We start from the raw sequence: 16,127 nt of genomic DNA, 5'->3' as shown, positions 1-16,127 counted from the left end.
TTTAGACACCACCATGGCCGGGTGAAAGGCAGACTTGTGCTTCCAATGTGCTCTACCATGACATTGTCAGGAGCCTGTTTTCCTGCATGTGCGCAGAGGTACAGGGAGGCAAAAGACAGTGGGAGAATACTAAGCAAGAGCCAGGCAGCCACACAACTATGGGCATCGATCTGCACACACCTGATGCCCCACTTCCTAACACCTGTACTCATGCAGGGACCAGCATGGTATTGGGGATCCTGTTCTACCTGATGCAGGCCCATGAATTTCTACAGGAAGGCATGACCTACAGGCTGGGGCGCAGCTTCTACCTGGCATGGATCAGCGTCTTTCTCTTCCTGATGACTGGTCTGGGTTGGGATGGGGTTGGGTTTGGGCATGGGTTTTCAGGGATACAGACAGGGATTGAGTGGGATAGAATTTGGGATGGGTGGGTGGGTTGCGGACATGGCTAGATCAAATAGGATGGAGGTGGGAGACAGGATTAGGGAGATGAGGGTGGGGATGGGTGGTCATGGGACCAGAAGTGGGAATGCGGTTGGGTTTGGGTTTGGAAATGGATTGGGGACAGGGGTAAGGGTATGATTGGGCTTGGGAGGGTATGGGGATCAGAGGCAGGCTGTGATTCTACTTCTCACCCCCTCTGCTCTCCTCCTTTTCCAGGTTTCTTTTCCTATCTGAACTACATGAATTTCTGGTCCATCCTGGCGCTCCAGGCCATCTGGACTTAGGACACCTCTTCAGGCCTGCTCCCATAGCTTCCTGCCAAGCACATGACAACCCTACTCTCTAGTCCTCCGTCCCAACTGAGAATCTCGCCTTTTTCAGTGTCTTCCAGGATCTGACTCAGATCCTCCCACTCAGATTAATAATCAGTATGTTTAAATAATCTATATTTTTTGCCCAGAATGTTCTCTTAGCTCAGTACCTTGTAAGTGTTCTGGGGCAATACCATTGCTCCCTGGGCCCATTCCTTGGGCCCTCTGGCGTTGAGGGACAGGTGAGAGAGGGAGCTCAGGAGAAAGACATTGCGGGATACATGGCCAACAAACAGACCGATCTGATGGTTCCTGGCATAAAACACAGGTGGTGCCAAACAACATTTGTTGAATAGCTGATTCTCTCCAGGCCTTTAGGGCTTCATCTTTTAATTTCATGACCCGCAATAATGTGCCCCCTCTTTTTTTCTAAAGATTTTATTTATTTATTCATGAAAGACACACAGAGAGAGGCAGAGACATAGGCAGAGGAAGAAGCGGGACCCAATCCCAGGACCCCAGGATCGTGACCTGAGCCGAAGGCAGACACTCAACCACTAAGCCACCCAGGTGCCCCTAATGTGACCCTTCTGAGGCAAATTCTCCCGGCGCCCACACTTTACCTCCTGTCTTGACCAGCAGCCCCTGTCACCACCTCCTTTTGTCCCCTAACACACCCACACCAGCACAGGGCTATTCTTTTTAAAAATTATCTATTTATCCATCTACCTATTTTTTTAAGATTTTATTTATTCATGAGAGACACACAGAGAGAGGCAGAGACATAGGCAGAGGGAGAAGCAGGCTCCCTGTGGGGAGCCCATTGCAGGACTCGATCCCAGGACCCCGGAATCACGACCTGAGCTGAAGGCAGACACTTAACCACTGAGCCACCCAAGTGTCCCCCATCTACCTATGCAGCATATTTTTGCTATCAGAGTCATTTGTTGAGCAGCCCCGGTGGCGCAGCGGTTTAGTGCCGCCTGCAGCCTGGGGTGTGATCCTGGAGACCTGGGATCGAGTCCCACATCGTGCTTCCTGCATGGGGCCTGCTTCTCCCTCTGCCTGTGTCTCTGCCTCTCTCTCGCTCTCTCTGAATGAATAAATAAATCTTTTTTTTTTTTTTAAAGAGTCATTTGTTGAGAACAAGGTTGAAACTCAAGTACAAGTTTATCTCACTCCCTGGGTCCCTCTCAGGGTCTCGATTTGGGGGGGTCCCCTCTACCTCCATCTCACACAGTGGTTAGGCTGTAAGGGTTGAGTCTAGGCTCTGCCACTTATTAGCGCTGTGACCTGTGTCCAGGTGTTGAACCATCCGGTCTGTTTCCTCAACTGTAAAAATGGGGACGATGACAGTACCTCAACCTAGATGGAGTTTAACATAACACCTAGTCCATCATATGTGCTCTTTGCTGAAGAGCAAAGCGTTGCTAAAATAATCCTTCTGCTTTTCTCCCACAAAAGGCTCTCAAATTTGTTCATCTTTAAATGAAAATTGAGCTGCAAGTATGTGGCAGACACTGGATCTACAGCAAGGATCAACCTAGACACAAATCCTTGTTTTTACAGCTTGACATTTTGCCAGAGAGGCAAAAATATATGCCCACAAACAAATAGACATGTTAAGGATAAGTGCTATGAGGAAAAATAAAGGAGGGGAAGAGAGGCGGGTCTGGGACGGGGTGGGAGCTGCCTGCCAAGGTGACATCCGAGCAGACACATGACTGAAGAGAGGAGAGCCATGGGGATAGACTGGAGGAAAGGATTCTTGGCAGAGGGAACAGCAAGTGCAAAGGTCCTGAGGTACAAATGTCCTTCCTTGGCACGTTCCAAGAAGACTAGGGAAGCCAATGTGCTAGTGCAGCCAAAGCAAGGGAGAGGGGGACAGGGGTATAGGAGGAACAGGGGCCAGGTCACTCTGGGCCTTGTGGGGCACAGTGAGGGCTTTGCTTTACTCTGAGTGAGGCAAAAGCCAGTGAGGGGAAAGGTATCCTTTTCTTACCAGAAGAGTATAGGTTACTTCTTTAACTTCATACCATGAGCTTCATGGGAGGCATCTCCTCACTGGAAGTAAGAAAACAATCCAAATGACAAGGGAGACCAGGTAAACAACATGTGTCCCACTCACAGAAGGGAATGCTTTGGCACTGTTTAAGCAATGAAGTCACTCTGCATGCACTGATGGGGGGGGGGGATTATTTATGGGACAAAATGGAGTGGGAGGAGTGCATCTACCCATAACACGTGTATGTGGGTGTATAGCCATAAAGTAAAAAGTCTACACATCGACAGTGGCGATCTGATGGATGGGTTTGAAGCATTTTATTCATTCATGAGACACACACACAGAGAGGCCGAGACATAGGCAGAGGGAGAAGCAGGCTCCCTACAAGGAGCCCGATGTGGGACTCAAACCAGATCCCAGGATCAGGCTCTAAGCCAGAGGCTGAAGCTCAACCGCTGAGCCACTCAGGCGTCCCAAACCAAAGTATCTTTAAACTGACATGATCGTAAGCATTTTTTTTCAAAGATAAAAAATGAAACACCCCAGATGCTTGGGTGGCTCAGTGGTTGGGCGTATGCCTGTGACTCAGGGCTTGAGTCCTGGGATCAAGTCCCGCATCAGGCTCCTCGCAGGCAGCCTTTGCCTATGAGCTGGGATTTGAATAAATAAATAATATCTAAATAAAATCTAAAAAGAAAGAATAAATAAATAAAATCTTAAAAATATTCTCATGAATAAATAAAATCTCTTAAAAAATAAAATAAAAAATAAAGAGAGCTCCAACTCTACCAAGAATCCAAGCCCCAGGTTCTAGATCATTTAAACTACTGGGAGGGGAGGGGGATAGAGGGAGCAGGGGGTCCGGCCCTCGCTCAGCCCGGGAATCCTGGCCCCCAGCCCCCTACCCTCCTCCCTCCCCTAGACCCAGGAGCGCAGCCCTCCGGCTCCCGCGTCCAGGCACCGATCCCTCCTCGCCCAGCGCAGGACCAGCCTCTCGTTCTCCACCACGCGTGCGCGGCCCCGGAACGCCCCCTGTCAATCTCCGCGCTGGCCGCGCCCCCACCCCGCGCCGGGTCTCCGTGGGGGTCGGCCCCGCCCCTCGCACCCGCCTTCGCGCGGCTGCCGCGCTGGCAATTCCAGTTGCCTCTGGGTCTGGCCCGGTCCTCATGCGGGGTCCTGCCCCTTTCCAGCCCGCCATGGCTGCTGTCCTCCGCATTGCCTGATGCCCGTGACAGGACAACGGGCCCGATATCCCACTACTCCTTTTGTCCGCCTCCAGGGACAACATCGGACGGTCCGCTCGGGAAGATTTTAGCGAAAACAACCGTGATTCGCTTCCCCAAGTGCCAAAGGGGGGGTTCCGGCCCCGGCGCGCGTGCGGGACGCCTCGGGGCGGAGCCCGGGCGAGCGCGTGTGGCGGGCCTTGCGAGCGGCGCGCACTATAAAGCGGGACTCGAGGCCACCCGCGCACGCTTTGGAGCGAGTGAGGGGCTGGTGAGCTTTGTTCGGCCTTTTGGCTCCTTTCCGTCTGTGCGGGTGGGCGTTGGGGTCTGGGCCGCCCTCATCAGGAGGCGCCCCGGGGCTGCGGCGGGGCGGCAACGCCAGGGCGGGGACGGAGTTAGGGCCCCTGGGAGGCCCCGGCGCGCCCTCAGAGGCAACCTGGGGTCCTGTGCGGAGCGGGCGGTGGCGGCCCTTTGGGAGCCTTCACGGAGGGGAGGCCTCCTGCCGCCGGAGCGCGCCAGGGCCTCCGGGGCCACAGCGCCTTTGCACCGCAGCCGGGCTGCGCCATCTCTGCTTCCCACGTCGCAGGGCTCCGCCATCTTGGCCTTTTTCTTGGGGGGCGGAATGGGGGAGGGGCGGAGGGCGCGTGTGACCCTTGAGTTCTGCTTTCTGAGGTTTTCCACGCCTTTGCAGGCTACATGTGTTTTCCTCGGGCAGTCGCTGTTTTTGCCGATTCCACGTGGCTGACATTCTGTGCAACCTAGAACAAAGGTGTACAAAGGCGTTGGAGGGGGGAGAGGCGGGATCTCGGGGTTTCGAAGGAGTAAGGGGGAGCGGAGCCTCGAAATGAATTACCGGGTTGTTTCTGAGAACCACATGGGTGTGGCCTTAGGAGAAAGCAAGTGGGGCATTTGCCCTCTGGAGTCAGGATGACACGGTCCCTCCAAATACCAGAGTTTGTGTTCGCTTCCTGCATCAGTTCTGTGAAACGTTACTTCTGGGCTAGTTGGCCCTGGGGTCTCGGACGCCCGTCTCCTGAGTGCCGAGAAGGCCCAACCACCACCCAGCAAAAATCCTGTCTAGCGGAGCCTGCTGTCCCTTCAGGCAGCCACCTGGAATACCGCGGGCTTCACCCTAACTATTGGCGTGTCGCGAGGGAAGGATTTTTCTCCTCCGTCCCTGGCGCGCCTTCTCGCTGTTGTCCGATGTATCCCTCTTTCATGTTTTATCATTAAAATCCTCAAGGGTGGCCAGGAACTAGCCAGAAGTTTCACACTTGTAACATTTTGCCATGTTTGCTTTTTTTTCTTAAGATTCTATTTATGTATTCATGAGAGACACGGGCAGAGGGGGAACCAGGCTCCCACTGGGGATCCCAGGACGCCGGGGTCATGCCCTGAGCCTGAGGCAGACGCACAACCGCTCAGCTACCCAGGTGTCCCGTGTTTGCTTTCTTTGTGCTTTGTGTGTGTGTTTTAAAAGCACGTTTTGAATCTCACCCAATATCGTTAATACTTTATCTCCAAAATGATGCTGTCTCCTGTGTGCTTTGTGTTTGTAGAGCCGGAGTCCTCTCCAAAATGTCTTCCTCTGCTGATTTGTTCCACAGTGGTTGCAGTAAAGGGTCCCTGGTTGTTGTATGTGCTGCTTATATCCTAGGAGTTTTTTTCCCCTAGAATAATAGCTCCTTCCTTTTTATCTCCCAATAGGTTCTTCCAAGGGATGTGCATTTTAGCCACTTTCACTGTTTCGAGTGACTAGCAAGGGTAGCGAATGGTGAAAATCTGTAAAGCTGGGCAGGGGGTGATACACACTGGGTTTTCTCCATGTAGTGGGTTTGGACAGTCCCCTGTGGACTTGTGACCCTGGGGAGGTGCTGTATCCTGTGTGTCTCCATGGGGAGAGTTGGGGGTTTTCATACCTTCCTAATAGATTTTGTGTTTCCCAGTCTTTGAGTGCAGTTAGTTTGGCCTCCATTCCTGAAGATGATCAGCCTTGAGACTGGTTGTAGTGGGGACCGGGCCTCCCATGATGTTCAGCACTGGGCTCCTATCACCCCTGAGGATGCAGTGCTTCCCAGGACCTTTGACACCTGGGGATCTGAGAGGCCCTGGTTTTGAGGTCTCTGGACCCCTCCCCGCCACAGACTGTTTCTTCCTCCATCCTCACCAAGTACTTCCTGTGTTACAGGTGTATCTTCAAGCTGAGGGACCACCCATTACCACTCCCATCTTGGTGAGAACCCTTGCTTCCACTCCCTAGCCCCACCCCACCCCCTTCCCCCAGTCTAAAAACTTTGATTTGGGATGATTTCACATCAGATTTCTCTGGGACCTAATTTATGTGCCAACATTTGTGCTGGGGATTTACATGCAAATCCCGGTTCATTTATAGCAGTGGAAATCTAGCCAGAATGGGCCTGGGTCCAAATCCCAGCTCTGCTCTTCACGGGCTTAGAGAGCTAGTCAAGCGATGGCTCTCCTGAGCCTCAGTTTCTATATCTGTAGAGCAGTTTCTATATCTATATATGTTAGGAGCGTATGGGCCTGAATCCTCCGCAGGGTTGGGGGAGGGGCAGTGATGTTTCCTGCTTTCAAAGGTAAGGGTCGAATTGGAGAATACATGGATTGTGGAAAGAAAATAAACGTGTTTATGTTTCAAGAAAAAGGACTAATCCGAAATCTAGTTTTCAGAGTCAGCAGAAGAAAAGAAACAAGCTGGCAGCATTTATCACTGTTGATAACAGGGTTTTGTAGATTGTATCTTGAAGCAGAGATTGTCTTAAGAATCCTGTGTGCATAAACTGATACAGTTGTTAAAGTAATCCTTCATTTACACAAAACCATTGTGTAAACCATTCTCCATTTATCTGGAGAATGTTTCACAAGTGTTTCAAAGAACTAAATCATAAAATGGGTGTAAAGACCTATTATCTAAAAAGAAACAGGCTGTTCCTAGGGTGTCCGGAACAGAAAGATCATTGGCTGTGGTGATAATAGGACTGGGGGTGTATTCTTGGGTCCTTGGAGGTTTCAACTCTTGCTGACAGGCACTTTAGGGAGGAAAAGCTCCTTTCTGTGATTGGTGAGCTCAGACTGCAGATCAGGAGTACCATTCTGAGGGCCTGAGGTGTCCCCTGTAGAGCTCTGAACGGTCGCTGCTGCTGAGAAGGAAGATCCGGGACAGTGGGGTAGGAAGCTGCCATTTGTATGGCGGGGATGATGAGGGGAGGAAACAAGAACAGAACTGGAGGCTTTGGAAGATGCACAAGGAGAACAGGCTTGAGGTGAGAGCAGAACAGATGTGGGAGTGTGTTCAGTAGGGTGCTTCTCGGAGCTGAGCAGAGGAGGGAGGACCCCCTTCACCTCACTGGTGTGCCAGGCAAATTTCTTCCCCTTTTCCAGGAGGAGAAACAGCCCCGGGGTTGGGGGCTATGGGGTCAGGTGCTGAAGGCGGTAGCTGCAGATCATACAAGTGGCACCCAGGAATGAGCCACAGTGAGGGGTGGTCAAGAAGAGAGGAGGTGGTGAGGGGTATGGCATCAAAAGGCACGTGACACCCCAATGGCCAGGTATTGGTCATTTATCCTACATGGATGAGCTCTTGCTGTTGTTCCCCTTAGGACTGGAGACAGGTGGCTTTGGGACCTGAGTGAGGAGGAGGACAAGAGCATCGGGGCCCCTGTGATGTCCAGCACTGGGCTCTGACCTCCCCTGAGGACACAGTGCCCCCCAGGGACCTTTGACACCCAGGGGTTCTGAGGGGCCCCACTCTGGGGAGGGAGGAGTGGAGGTCCATGGTTGCCACTCCCCAGTGACCTGCTCTTCCCCCTCTCTGACCCCTTCCTGACTGCAGGTGGTTCTCCCAGGAGTCACAGGCCCCCACCGTTCCTGTCCTTGGTAAGAACAGGAGAGGCTTTGCTCTCAATACCATAATAATAATAAATATATCATAAAATCTATAGTTTATGGTACTATAAAAGCAAATGCTGAGCATTTACTCAGAGCTGGGCCTAGTGCCAAGCACTAAATTGACTTCTCACAATGTCCCTAGGAAGCGGGGGTGGCAAGAAGAGTTGGTTACTGCAGAGGTCGCAGTAACGCTCACTGTCACTTCTGAAGGGGCTGTGCTTGGGACCCCCATGATGTCCAGCACTGGGCTCTGACCTCCCCTGAGGACACAGTGCCCCCCAGGACCTTTGACACCTGGGGATCTGAGGGGCCCCACTCTGGGGGGGGATTTCTAGGGGGGGGTGGCTGTTTTCCCACCTGATGACTTCTGTCTTTCCCTGAAGCTCCTGTGGCCACACCCCTCCGGGCTTCCTACAGTTCCCTGCAGGGGACAGCTGTGATCATGGCCGAGAGAGCCCTGGCGCTTACCCAGATAGGGCGGGGGGACCGTTACTACACATACACCGAGCTCCTGGCCATCTCGCGGCGCTTCAAACAGAACCCCAATGAGCTCATGATTACCTGGATCCTGCGGGTGTATGACCAGGGAGGCCCAGCCCTGTCCCTGAATTCTGGAGAGCTGGCCCTGCTGGGTGACCTGACCAGCGATGCCATCTTCAACTACCACTGTAAGACCCTGCGGGGTGGCTGCAAGACACTGCTCACCTGGCTGCTGCTGGCCTGGCGCCAGCGCTGGGAATCCTTCCTGCACTTCGAGGCCACCGAGCTGCCCTTCCGCCCCTGGACCACCATGGAGGAGGGCATCCAGCTGGTGAGGGAGCTGGGCATGCTTGACTGGATCTACCGTGAGCCACCGTCACCTCCTGCAGCAGATCAGGGGCCCAGGCCTGCGCCCGAGGATGTTCCCTTCACACAGGGCCTCCAGCGGCGCCTGCTGACAGCCGCACCCTCTGAGCTGCGGCTCTCACTGGTCAGCCTGCTGGTCAAGGGCATGACGGTGCTGGAGGCGGTGATGGAGATCCAGACCATCGCCGATGTGGGCCTGCTCTGGCGCCAGAGCCAGCCAGGCCGAGCCAAGCTCATGTTGGGGCCCAACCCAACACGCAAAGATCTCATGGGCTGGCTGCTGAGCCATGGCGTGCCCAAGGAGAGGGTGGACAAGCAGCCCACCAAGGTCCTCCTGGAGCTGTACATTAAAGAGGCCAAGCGCAGCCGCAGCCACCCTGCCTACATGCTGGGGGAGGAGCAGCCCCCACCACCCCCCTACTCAGACCAGGCCTGTGGGGAGGAACCACCTGTGCCCGTGCGTCATGACTAGGCCTCCCAGGCCTGGTCTTCCAGATGGTTCAATTCCAGGGGAGACACAGTCTGAGCCAGTGCCTCCCAAGCACCCGCAGCATGGACTGAGGACTGGCCCATCTGCCTGTTCTCCAGCTTCCCTGGGGCAAACCGCCCCATTACTGTATCAGAAGAAAGGAAATGTTCTTGCCTCCTGGCCACCTTACAGGTGTCTCCAGCCAGAGCATTGGAGGCCAGCAAGCTAGCTGGTGGCCCTGGGTGCCTTATTTCCCCAGGGCACAACCTGCTCACCTGCTCTGTTGAGGTCTGGTACATTTCAATTTCAGCCTGATTAATTGGCACATAGGGTGGGCACCCAGCCCTCTGCCACACAGGCCCCCAAAGCACTACAGGCCAAGTGGGGAGACCCCACAGCCCATGACATGAAAGCACCTTGAAATTTGCACCCTTAAGGTATTTCTAAATGCAGTGTTTTTATCTAATAATTTAAGCATATGCAACACTTTGGTTTTAACGGATGCTTTGTTCTCTTGGAATGGCGTTTCTCTTAAGACTTTTTTTTTTCCGATTCCTTTCCCTTTTAAAGTGGGCTTTTGCTGTTTGCCCACCTGGAGAGGGGGCAGTCAGCCCCATCTGATTTCTCTAAGTGGATGTGTGACCTCTGACCAGCCAGTGTCTGTCACAACTGGGTTAAAAGTGTCAGCACCAAGAATCAGGTTCATGACAGATGGCCACCATGGCAGGCCATGCTAGGCACATTGCACTAATTAAAAAGCGTGAGCATTGCTGTGTGTGGACTGTGGTGTCTGACTGGGGTTTGTCGTCCTGGTGTGAAGCTGAATCCAGAGCCCTCCAGGGTGAAGGTAAGGATCATGCACAGCAGCCTCAGGGAAGCCACCATCTCTGCCTGGGCCATTCCAGCATGCTGAGAAGGCTGGGCTCCTACTTGGGCTGCTCACAACTAGAACTTTTGGGTCTGAATGATGCCCCTACACCCAGAAGTGCATGGAGGCGTTCTGAGGCCCTGTGATCACTCCATACCTGCAGGGACAATGATGGGCAGGGCCGTATGAATTTCTGAGACCCTGCCCCCTACCCAGAGATGCTATCAGGGAGGGAAGTTGCAAGCCTTTCTAAGCTGTTAAGGTGGCTGCTGGCCCCAGTCCAACCCCACCCCAGCCATTTCCATCACCCATCCCAAGGAGCCTTGCACCTTACTCCCTCCAGAAGGATATTTGGGGTCCTGGTGGTTAGGAGTAGCTATTGGCTATAAGCCCCCACCTCACCTCTGACCACCTCTCAACTGTTCCATCTAATGGGCACCTGCTGCACTCCAGGCTCCTCACTGCTAGAACAGTGTGTCCACACAGACCCAACTCTGCCTGCTGGCTTTTATTAGTAGGTGTGCAATAGCTTTTCTTAATCTTGAGCACTGTCCTACTCTGTGCATGGGATGATAGGAACCCTGTCTGTACTGTCTGACCAGTAGGGCAGCCACCAGCCACGTGTAGCCAGTCTTTGAATTGTGGCCAGTGCAGCTGAGACCTGAATTTTCCATGTTATTCAAATTGCCACATGGCAGCCAGTGGGTATTGTAGCAGATAGCACCCAAGTGAGTCCAAACCCATAATGGCCTGTGCAGCACTGAGCCCCACCTGCTCCACTGGCTTCCAGGAGATTAACAGCCAGGGTTGCTGGGTCTGATGAATTAGTCCTGGCTCTGCCAAATGAGGGATGCATAGAGGTGGGTCACTTGAGTCATGGCCTCCACCTTGCCTGTGGCTCCGGGCCCTGCTCTTGTGAGTTCTCTACAAGGCTGGCCTGACCTACCCCCTGCCCTCAGAGGATGGACAGTAAGGTGCCACCAGTCCCTACAGCATTGAGGGCTAGCAAGGGTCACCACAGTCCTGCTGCCCTGACTCTCAGGCCGGGTCACCATAGAGTTTGTGCCCCACGGGGGCTAACTGAGGAGGTGCATGCATCACATGTGCTGACGTACTGTGCGCTCCTCTGCGTGGATAAAAGTGCTTGAGTACAGACCCCCAAACACATCAGACACACCTTCACTTACCAATAGGGACTGCACTCCTACCCCATGCACGTGTGTGCATGGAAATGTGTCACATGGATGTGTGCGTATGTGTGCTGACGTATAGGTGCAGCCACCCTGCATGTACCCATATATAAATGCAGAAACGATCACACGTGTCTGTACAATGTAAACACATGGGCCACATGTGCAAAGTGCCCTTAATGCAGGCCTACACAACTGCTTGCCACTTCCAGGCCAGGGAGCCCTCCCCACATTTCCCACAGAAATGGGCGCACACAGTAAGTCTCAGAAGCCAAAGCAGCAGGTGAGCAGACGTGTTGGAATGCAAGGCCAGCTGTGGGAGAGGGGGTGCCTGGTTTCCCAGCTCACACGGGGCCCCCCAAGGCCCGCAGGCAGCTGGGTCTCCAGGCCAGCAGGCCCAGCACCATGCTGAGTGCTGCCAGCACTGCCACTGCCCCAGCCAGCAGGGGCACCACAGTGGCTGTGGGGAGAACATGGGAGTGTGAGTCTTGGGACTGGGGTCCCCCCACGCTCCCATCCCAACGCCAATGGCCGTCACCTGCAGGGGTGGCAGGCTCATGGGAGCCATGGCAGGGGACCCCATGAGCCGGAGGCCGGGCCGGGGCGGTGAGCTGGCGGAAGCGGCCTAGTGGGCAGGCGCCTGGGCACCCGGGAAGGCTGAGGGGCAGGGGCAGGCCGGTGGAGTCGTTTCGGTAGAAAAGAGAGATGGTGATATTCCTGGAGGGAGACAGGAGGTGGTAACACCCAGGCCCCTCCTTACCTTCCCCACCACTGATCTAAACCTGAAAGAGTAGCCAAACGGAGACACTGGGCTCCTGCCTCCTCACCTGTCAACTTCCTGCCATCCTGCACAAATCCCCCTCCACCTGGGACGGGATCTCTCTTCTTGAGACAGTTCTGTCCTGCCCATTCCCAGGCGCCACCCCCCCCTTACCCTGCATCTTCGTCCGGGTCCCCAAGGCGCCTCCGGAATTCAAAGCCGAGGCAGGCAGCATATGGTGGGGTGTGCCCGTCATAGAGACCCAGGGCTCCCTGGAGGGCCAGCAGAGTGCTGTCGTGCTGCAAGTGGATCCCAGGGCTGAGACAGGGCTCCTCTCTGATGTCTCCTCTCTCCTGATCTCTAGATTTGTGCATCCAGCTGCCTCCCAGATGTCCCCCCGATCTCTTAGAACCAACCCACCTCCCAAATCGACTCACCCTGGAGGCAGTCCCACCAATTACAGGGAATCATTTAATGAACATTGGTCAGATAGATGCAAAAATGTGATGGGGCAGCTTGATTAAACAGCTTGTCCTTCCAGAAGAGCTAATTTATCTTACAACCCCATCACTTCCCTCCTTTCAGACTGTGTACCTCTAGTGTATGGTCTGAGAGTATGGTTTGGAGATATCAGTTACCCAAGGCAGTGGGCTGAAGTTCCATTGAGACCACCCCACCAGCTCTTCCTCACCCACATTGCTATCTGCCATCCCCCTCATCCCTGTGCCCAGAGGCACTGCCTCCCTTCCCAAAGACTCACAGCTGAGTACATAACCATCTTGAGGGGCAGTGCCAGGTGCTGGACCCGAGAGAAGTTGGCAAGAATGGCATCCAGCAGGATCCCTGAGAGGGCAAGAACAGAGTGCTGAAAATCCCCCAGAGGAAGGCGCTTTGGCCTCCCAACCTCCCAGCCCCACATCTCACCCCCTGTCAGCTGGGCCTTCTCAGCTGCTCGGGGTGGACCCACGTGGGCCCCAATATCCAAAGCTGAGATCTGGGCTAGGGTCCGGAGGACATTCGGGGAGGCCCAGGATGGGAGGGGAAGACCATGGGCTTGCTGGAGAGAGACAGAGAAGACAAAGTGACCAGGATATCCCGAGCTCCCCTCACACACCCCGGGCCTGCGCTGTCCGCCTTAGCTGCAGTCCTCTCTCCTATCCTTCCCCCGAACCCCTCATGTGCTCGGTCTGGAAGCACTGAGCTTAGGAATTTATGGCCAATAGCAATCATTAATTAATAATGACCATCACCCCACAGCCCAGGAGCCTTCATGCACGGAGCCAGAGGTGTTTCAAGCTTCAGATGCTTTGGAATCTAGAAGGGCCCCATGGTGGCAACACCATCTCCCTCAGAACACATCCAAGCGGGGGCTGAGCAGCCCCCTTAATTGCACACCTTGCTATTCCCACTGTGCAAGTAGGATAATTTTCACAGAATGGGGTAAGCAAAGACTATCTGAAGAGCATCATGCCCATTCACGTCAGCTCCTGCTGCTCAAATTTTGGTTCTGGGAGCTTCCCCCCAAGAGACCAGGAGAAACTGCAAACATGGAGCCGCAAGCCTCCCTGCAGGCCTCACTGTGTGCCGGGCACTATCCTAAGCATAGCCTGTGGGTTGACCTGTTGTGATCCTCACAGAAGCCCCAAGGGGTGCTGATAAGGGTGTTGTCATCTCCACTGTGCAGATGGGCAAACAGGCACCAAGGTTTAAGTACTCGCTTGAGGGAACGCAGGTAGTGAGCAGCAAAGCTGGGATTTGAATCTCAGTGCCCTTAATCATTGGGCTGGGGGGTGGGGCGGTGGGCTCACCTGGCACATCAGTGTGTCCAGAACCTTCCACGCCCTGCGGAGTGGCTCTCCGACCAATGACAGCCCCGTGTAGTTCTCAAGGTGAGTCAGGAAGTCCTGCGTGCACCGGGCTGGATGAGTCTGCCGGGACTCCTCGCCCATCCCTGTCGCACCCCCCATGCCCACGTACCCACTCACCCCACACCCTTCCCTACCCCAGCCTGCCCCACGGCCCCGCTCACTGTCCAGCCCTCCAGGGCAGTCTGGTACTCCGCAGCTTCCGTGGCCTCTCTCAGCAGCTCATGGTATCGAGGACAGCTGCGTGTGGGGAACCTCAGCAGCTGGGGAAAACTGAGGCTCAGAGGGGACAGCATGACTGGGACCCCACAGTCACAGCACATGGGGAGATGGGGCTCTGAAGCCCTCCTTGTCCAGATCTCTCTCTTCAAAGTACATGGTACCCCCCCAACCTGGCTGTACAGCATGGGGATGGTGGCTCACCCTGCCCAGATAGCTCTGCGTGGGGAGGATCTCACTTGCTCTCAGTCACTGGCTTCCCCCGCCTCGGGGGCTCTGTCCCCTTCAAGCCTCCCACCCCCGGCACCTGTCCAGCCCCCTGACCTTGTCCTCGGTCACCGGCACCGTGTGCACAGGGATGGGTCTCCAAGCAGCCTCTGGGCGCCCTGGGGCAGCCTCGGGAAATAGCCCCGCCAGGTTGGCCTGAGCGCTCTCCAGCGTGCGGTCAAAGTCCGTGCTGCGAACATACACCTGAGGTGGCGGGGAGAAGGCAGGCAAGGGGACTCGTGTTGGGTCGGAGGTTGGTCAGCTGCAGCAGCAAACCAAAAGCTTCGGGTTCAGTTCAGGGTCAAAGGTTGGGTGCTGGGAGTCAAAGCTCAGGGTGAGCTGGAGTGTCTGGTCTTCTATAGCAGAAGGTGGGATCAGGGGTCAGAGGTCAATTTCAGGAGCCGTCGGGTTGGAAGTCAGAAGTTGGGCAGATGTGGGGTTCAAAGGGATCAGTTGCATCGATGAAATAAAGGAAGATCAGAGTTGCTAGTGACCAGAATTTGGGGTTCAAGTTTAGAAGGACAAAGTGGGCCCAGGGGTCAGTGCCTGTCTCTCAGGGGTCAGGCGTCAGGAGGAACAATCCTAATCAAGGGATATCCAATCAAGGGAGGACACAGGAAAGAGAACTCAGATTTGATGGAAGATAAAGATAAAAGATTAGAGCTAAGGAGGGCAAATTAAACCGACAAGGGTCAACGTCCCAGCCAGGCAAGTTTTGGAGTTAGAAACCAGAGGTGAGAGGGACTGGTTGGAGTTGGTGGGAGTCAGAAGACAGAGATGGAGGCCAGAAAGTAAAGTCAGAGTTGATAGAGGCCTGAGGTCAGAGGTGAAGCTTGATGACTCCTATTTAGATGGGGTCAGAGGTCAGCATAAGTTAGTTGATGGTTTGGAGGTCAGAGATCAGATACGGGGTGCAAGTCAGGTTGTTGGAGCTCGAAGGCCAGAGGTAGAAGCCCACAGCGAGTGTTGGGGGCAGTGGAAGTCAGAGGTGAGAGGTCAGGAGGCCAGGCGGGTCCTCGTTGGCAGTACCTCCTCCCGCCGATACTCCGGGCTCAGAAAGGCCTCGTAGCGGCTCCTCAGGAAGCGTCCCAGCTCCAGCTGCTGGCGGACCCCCTCCTGAGGATGGAGCGAGCCTCAGCGGACCCCCTCCCCACCCTCCTACTCCTCACCCACACCCCTAGCTTCTCACCGTAGTCAGCTGGCCCAGGCCTCTCGGCCACAGAGCAGTGATGGCCTCCTTGTGTGGGTCGGTGGGGTAGGAAGCCAGCGGGGCCCGGTCGCCGTGGCGGAACACCTGAGGACAGGGCCAGGTCAGGGCCGGCCTGGGGGAGCTGAGGGGCCAGGCCGGGGCAGGGGACACCTCACCACAGCCACAAACACCAGGGGTCCTTCTGTCAGGGCTTGGGGTGGCGGTGGCAGCAGCAGGAGCAGGAGCAGGAGAGGTCCAGCGGGGAGGCCCCAAAACCCTGGCCTGGCCATCTCCAAACAGCCCAGACGCTGAGCTCAGCCCACTGTCTGTGCCGCAGCCCCACCTGCTCATTACCCCTGCCTCAGCACCCCCCGGAAAAGCAGGTCCTGGCATGCCTCCCCCAGGAGCCAGGGTGGCCTCCTGGGATCCAGCTCCCCCCAGGGCCTTTGACGGCCTTGGATTAGCCAGTGGATTAACGTGTTTCATCCTCACTCTACCTCTGTCAGAGGTTGATATGGTTATCACCATCCCCATCATGCAGATGGGGAAGCCGAGGCAC

General features: G+C 55.1%; 2 protein-coding genes and 3 non-coding genes across 5 annotated transcripts; 4 read left to right on the top strand and 1 right to left on the bottom strand.

The window, feature by feature from the left end:
* Positions 1 to 4,662: 4,662 nt before the first annotated feature.
* LOC112931276 (Friend virus susceptibility protein 1-like) lies at positions 4,663 to 9,979 on the top strand. The gene is made up of 4 exons (XM_026013895.2): positions 4,663 to 4,755; positions 6,175 to 6,219; positions 7,840 to 7,883; positions 8,279 to 9,979. The coding sequence occupies exon 4, from the start codon at positions 8,338 to 8,340 to the stop codon at positions 9,211 to 9,213; it is 876 nt and encodes a 291-aa protein (XP_025869680.1). The 5' UTR covers positions 4,663 to 4,755; positions 6,175 to 6,219; positions 7,840 to 7,883; positions 8,279 to 8,337; the 3' UTR covers positions 9,214 to 9,979.
* On the top strand, positions 6,004 to 6,095 carry LOC112931584 (small nucleolar RNA SNORD88). The gene has a single exon (XR_003237333.1). It is a non-coding gene; the product is annotated as a small nucleolar RNA SNORD88 (small nucleolar RNA).
* Positions 7,660 to 7,752, top strand: LOC112931583 (small nucleolar RNA SNORD88). The gene has a single exon (XR_003237332.1). It is a non-coding gene; the product is annotated as a small nucleolar RNA SNORD88 (small nucleolar RNA).
* Positions 8,118 to 8,208, top strand: LOC112931582 (small nucleolar RNA SNORD88). The gene has a single exon (XR_003237331.1). It is a non-coding gene; the product is annotated as a small nucleolar RNA SNORD88 (small nucleolar RNA).
* A 1,264-nt stretch (positions 9,980 to 11,243) lies between the features above and the next one.
* On the bottom strand, positions 11,244 to 15,858 carry ACP4 (acid phosphatase 4). The gene is made up of 11 exons (XM_026013697.2): positions 15,745 to 15,858; positions 15,569 to 15,673; positions 15,409 to 15,495; positions 14,437 to 14,583; positions 14,058 to 14,156; positions 13,837 to 13,932; positions 12,953 to 13,085; positions 12,789 to 12,871; positions 12,203 to 12,327; positions 11,807 to 11,985; positions 11,244 to 11,728 (listed from the first exon to the last, which is right to left on the bottom strand). The coding sequence occupies exons 1-11, from the start codon at positions 15,856 to 15,858 to the stop codon at positions 11,613 to 11,615; spliced, it is 1,284 nt and encodes a 427-aa protein (XP_025869482.2). The 3' UTR covers positions 11,244 to 11,612.
* Positions 15,859 to 16,127: the final 269 nt, after the last annotated feature.

The sequence above is a fragment of the Vulpes vulpes genome, chromosome 1, assembly GCF_048418805.1.
Source record: "Vulpes vulpes isolate BD-2025 chromosome 1, VulVul3, whole genome shotgun sequence".
NCBI classification, from domain to species: domain Eukaryota; kingdom Metazoa; phylum Chordata; class Mammalia; order Carnivora; family Canidae; genus Vulpes; species Vulpes vulpes.
The sequence above is the reverse complement of the archived record's forward strand: the minus strand, read 5'-3'. Positions and strand labels throughout refer to the sequence as shown.

What these genes read in the sequence shown, in the direction of transcription:
- LOC112931276 (XM_026013895.2), top strand. Translation starts at nt 8,338, where the DNA reads ATGGCCGAGAGAGCCCTGGCGCTTACCCAGATAGGGCGGGGGGACCGT.
- ACP4 (XM_026013697.2), bottom strand. Translation starts at nt 15,858, where the DNA reads ATGGCCAGGCCAGGGTTTTGGGGCCTCCCCGCTGGACCTCTCCTGCTC. An exon ending in CTGCCCTGGAGGGCTGGACA is followed by an intron (nt 13,933 to 14,057) that starts GTGAGCGGGGCC and finishes CGGTGCACGCAG; the next exon opens with GACTTCCTGACTCACCTTGA. An exon ending in GACCCGGACGAAGATGCAGG is followed by an intron (nt 11,986 to 12,202) that starts GTAAGGGGGGGG and finishes GTCTCCCTCCAG; the next exon opens with GAATATCACCATCTCTCTTT.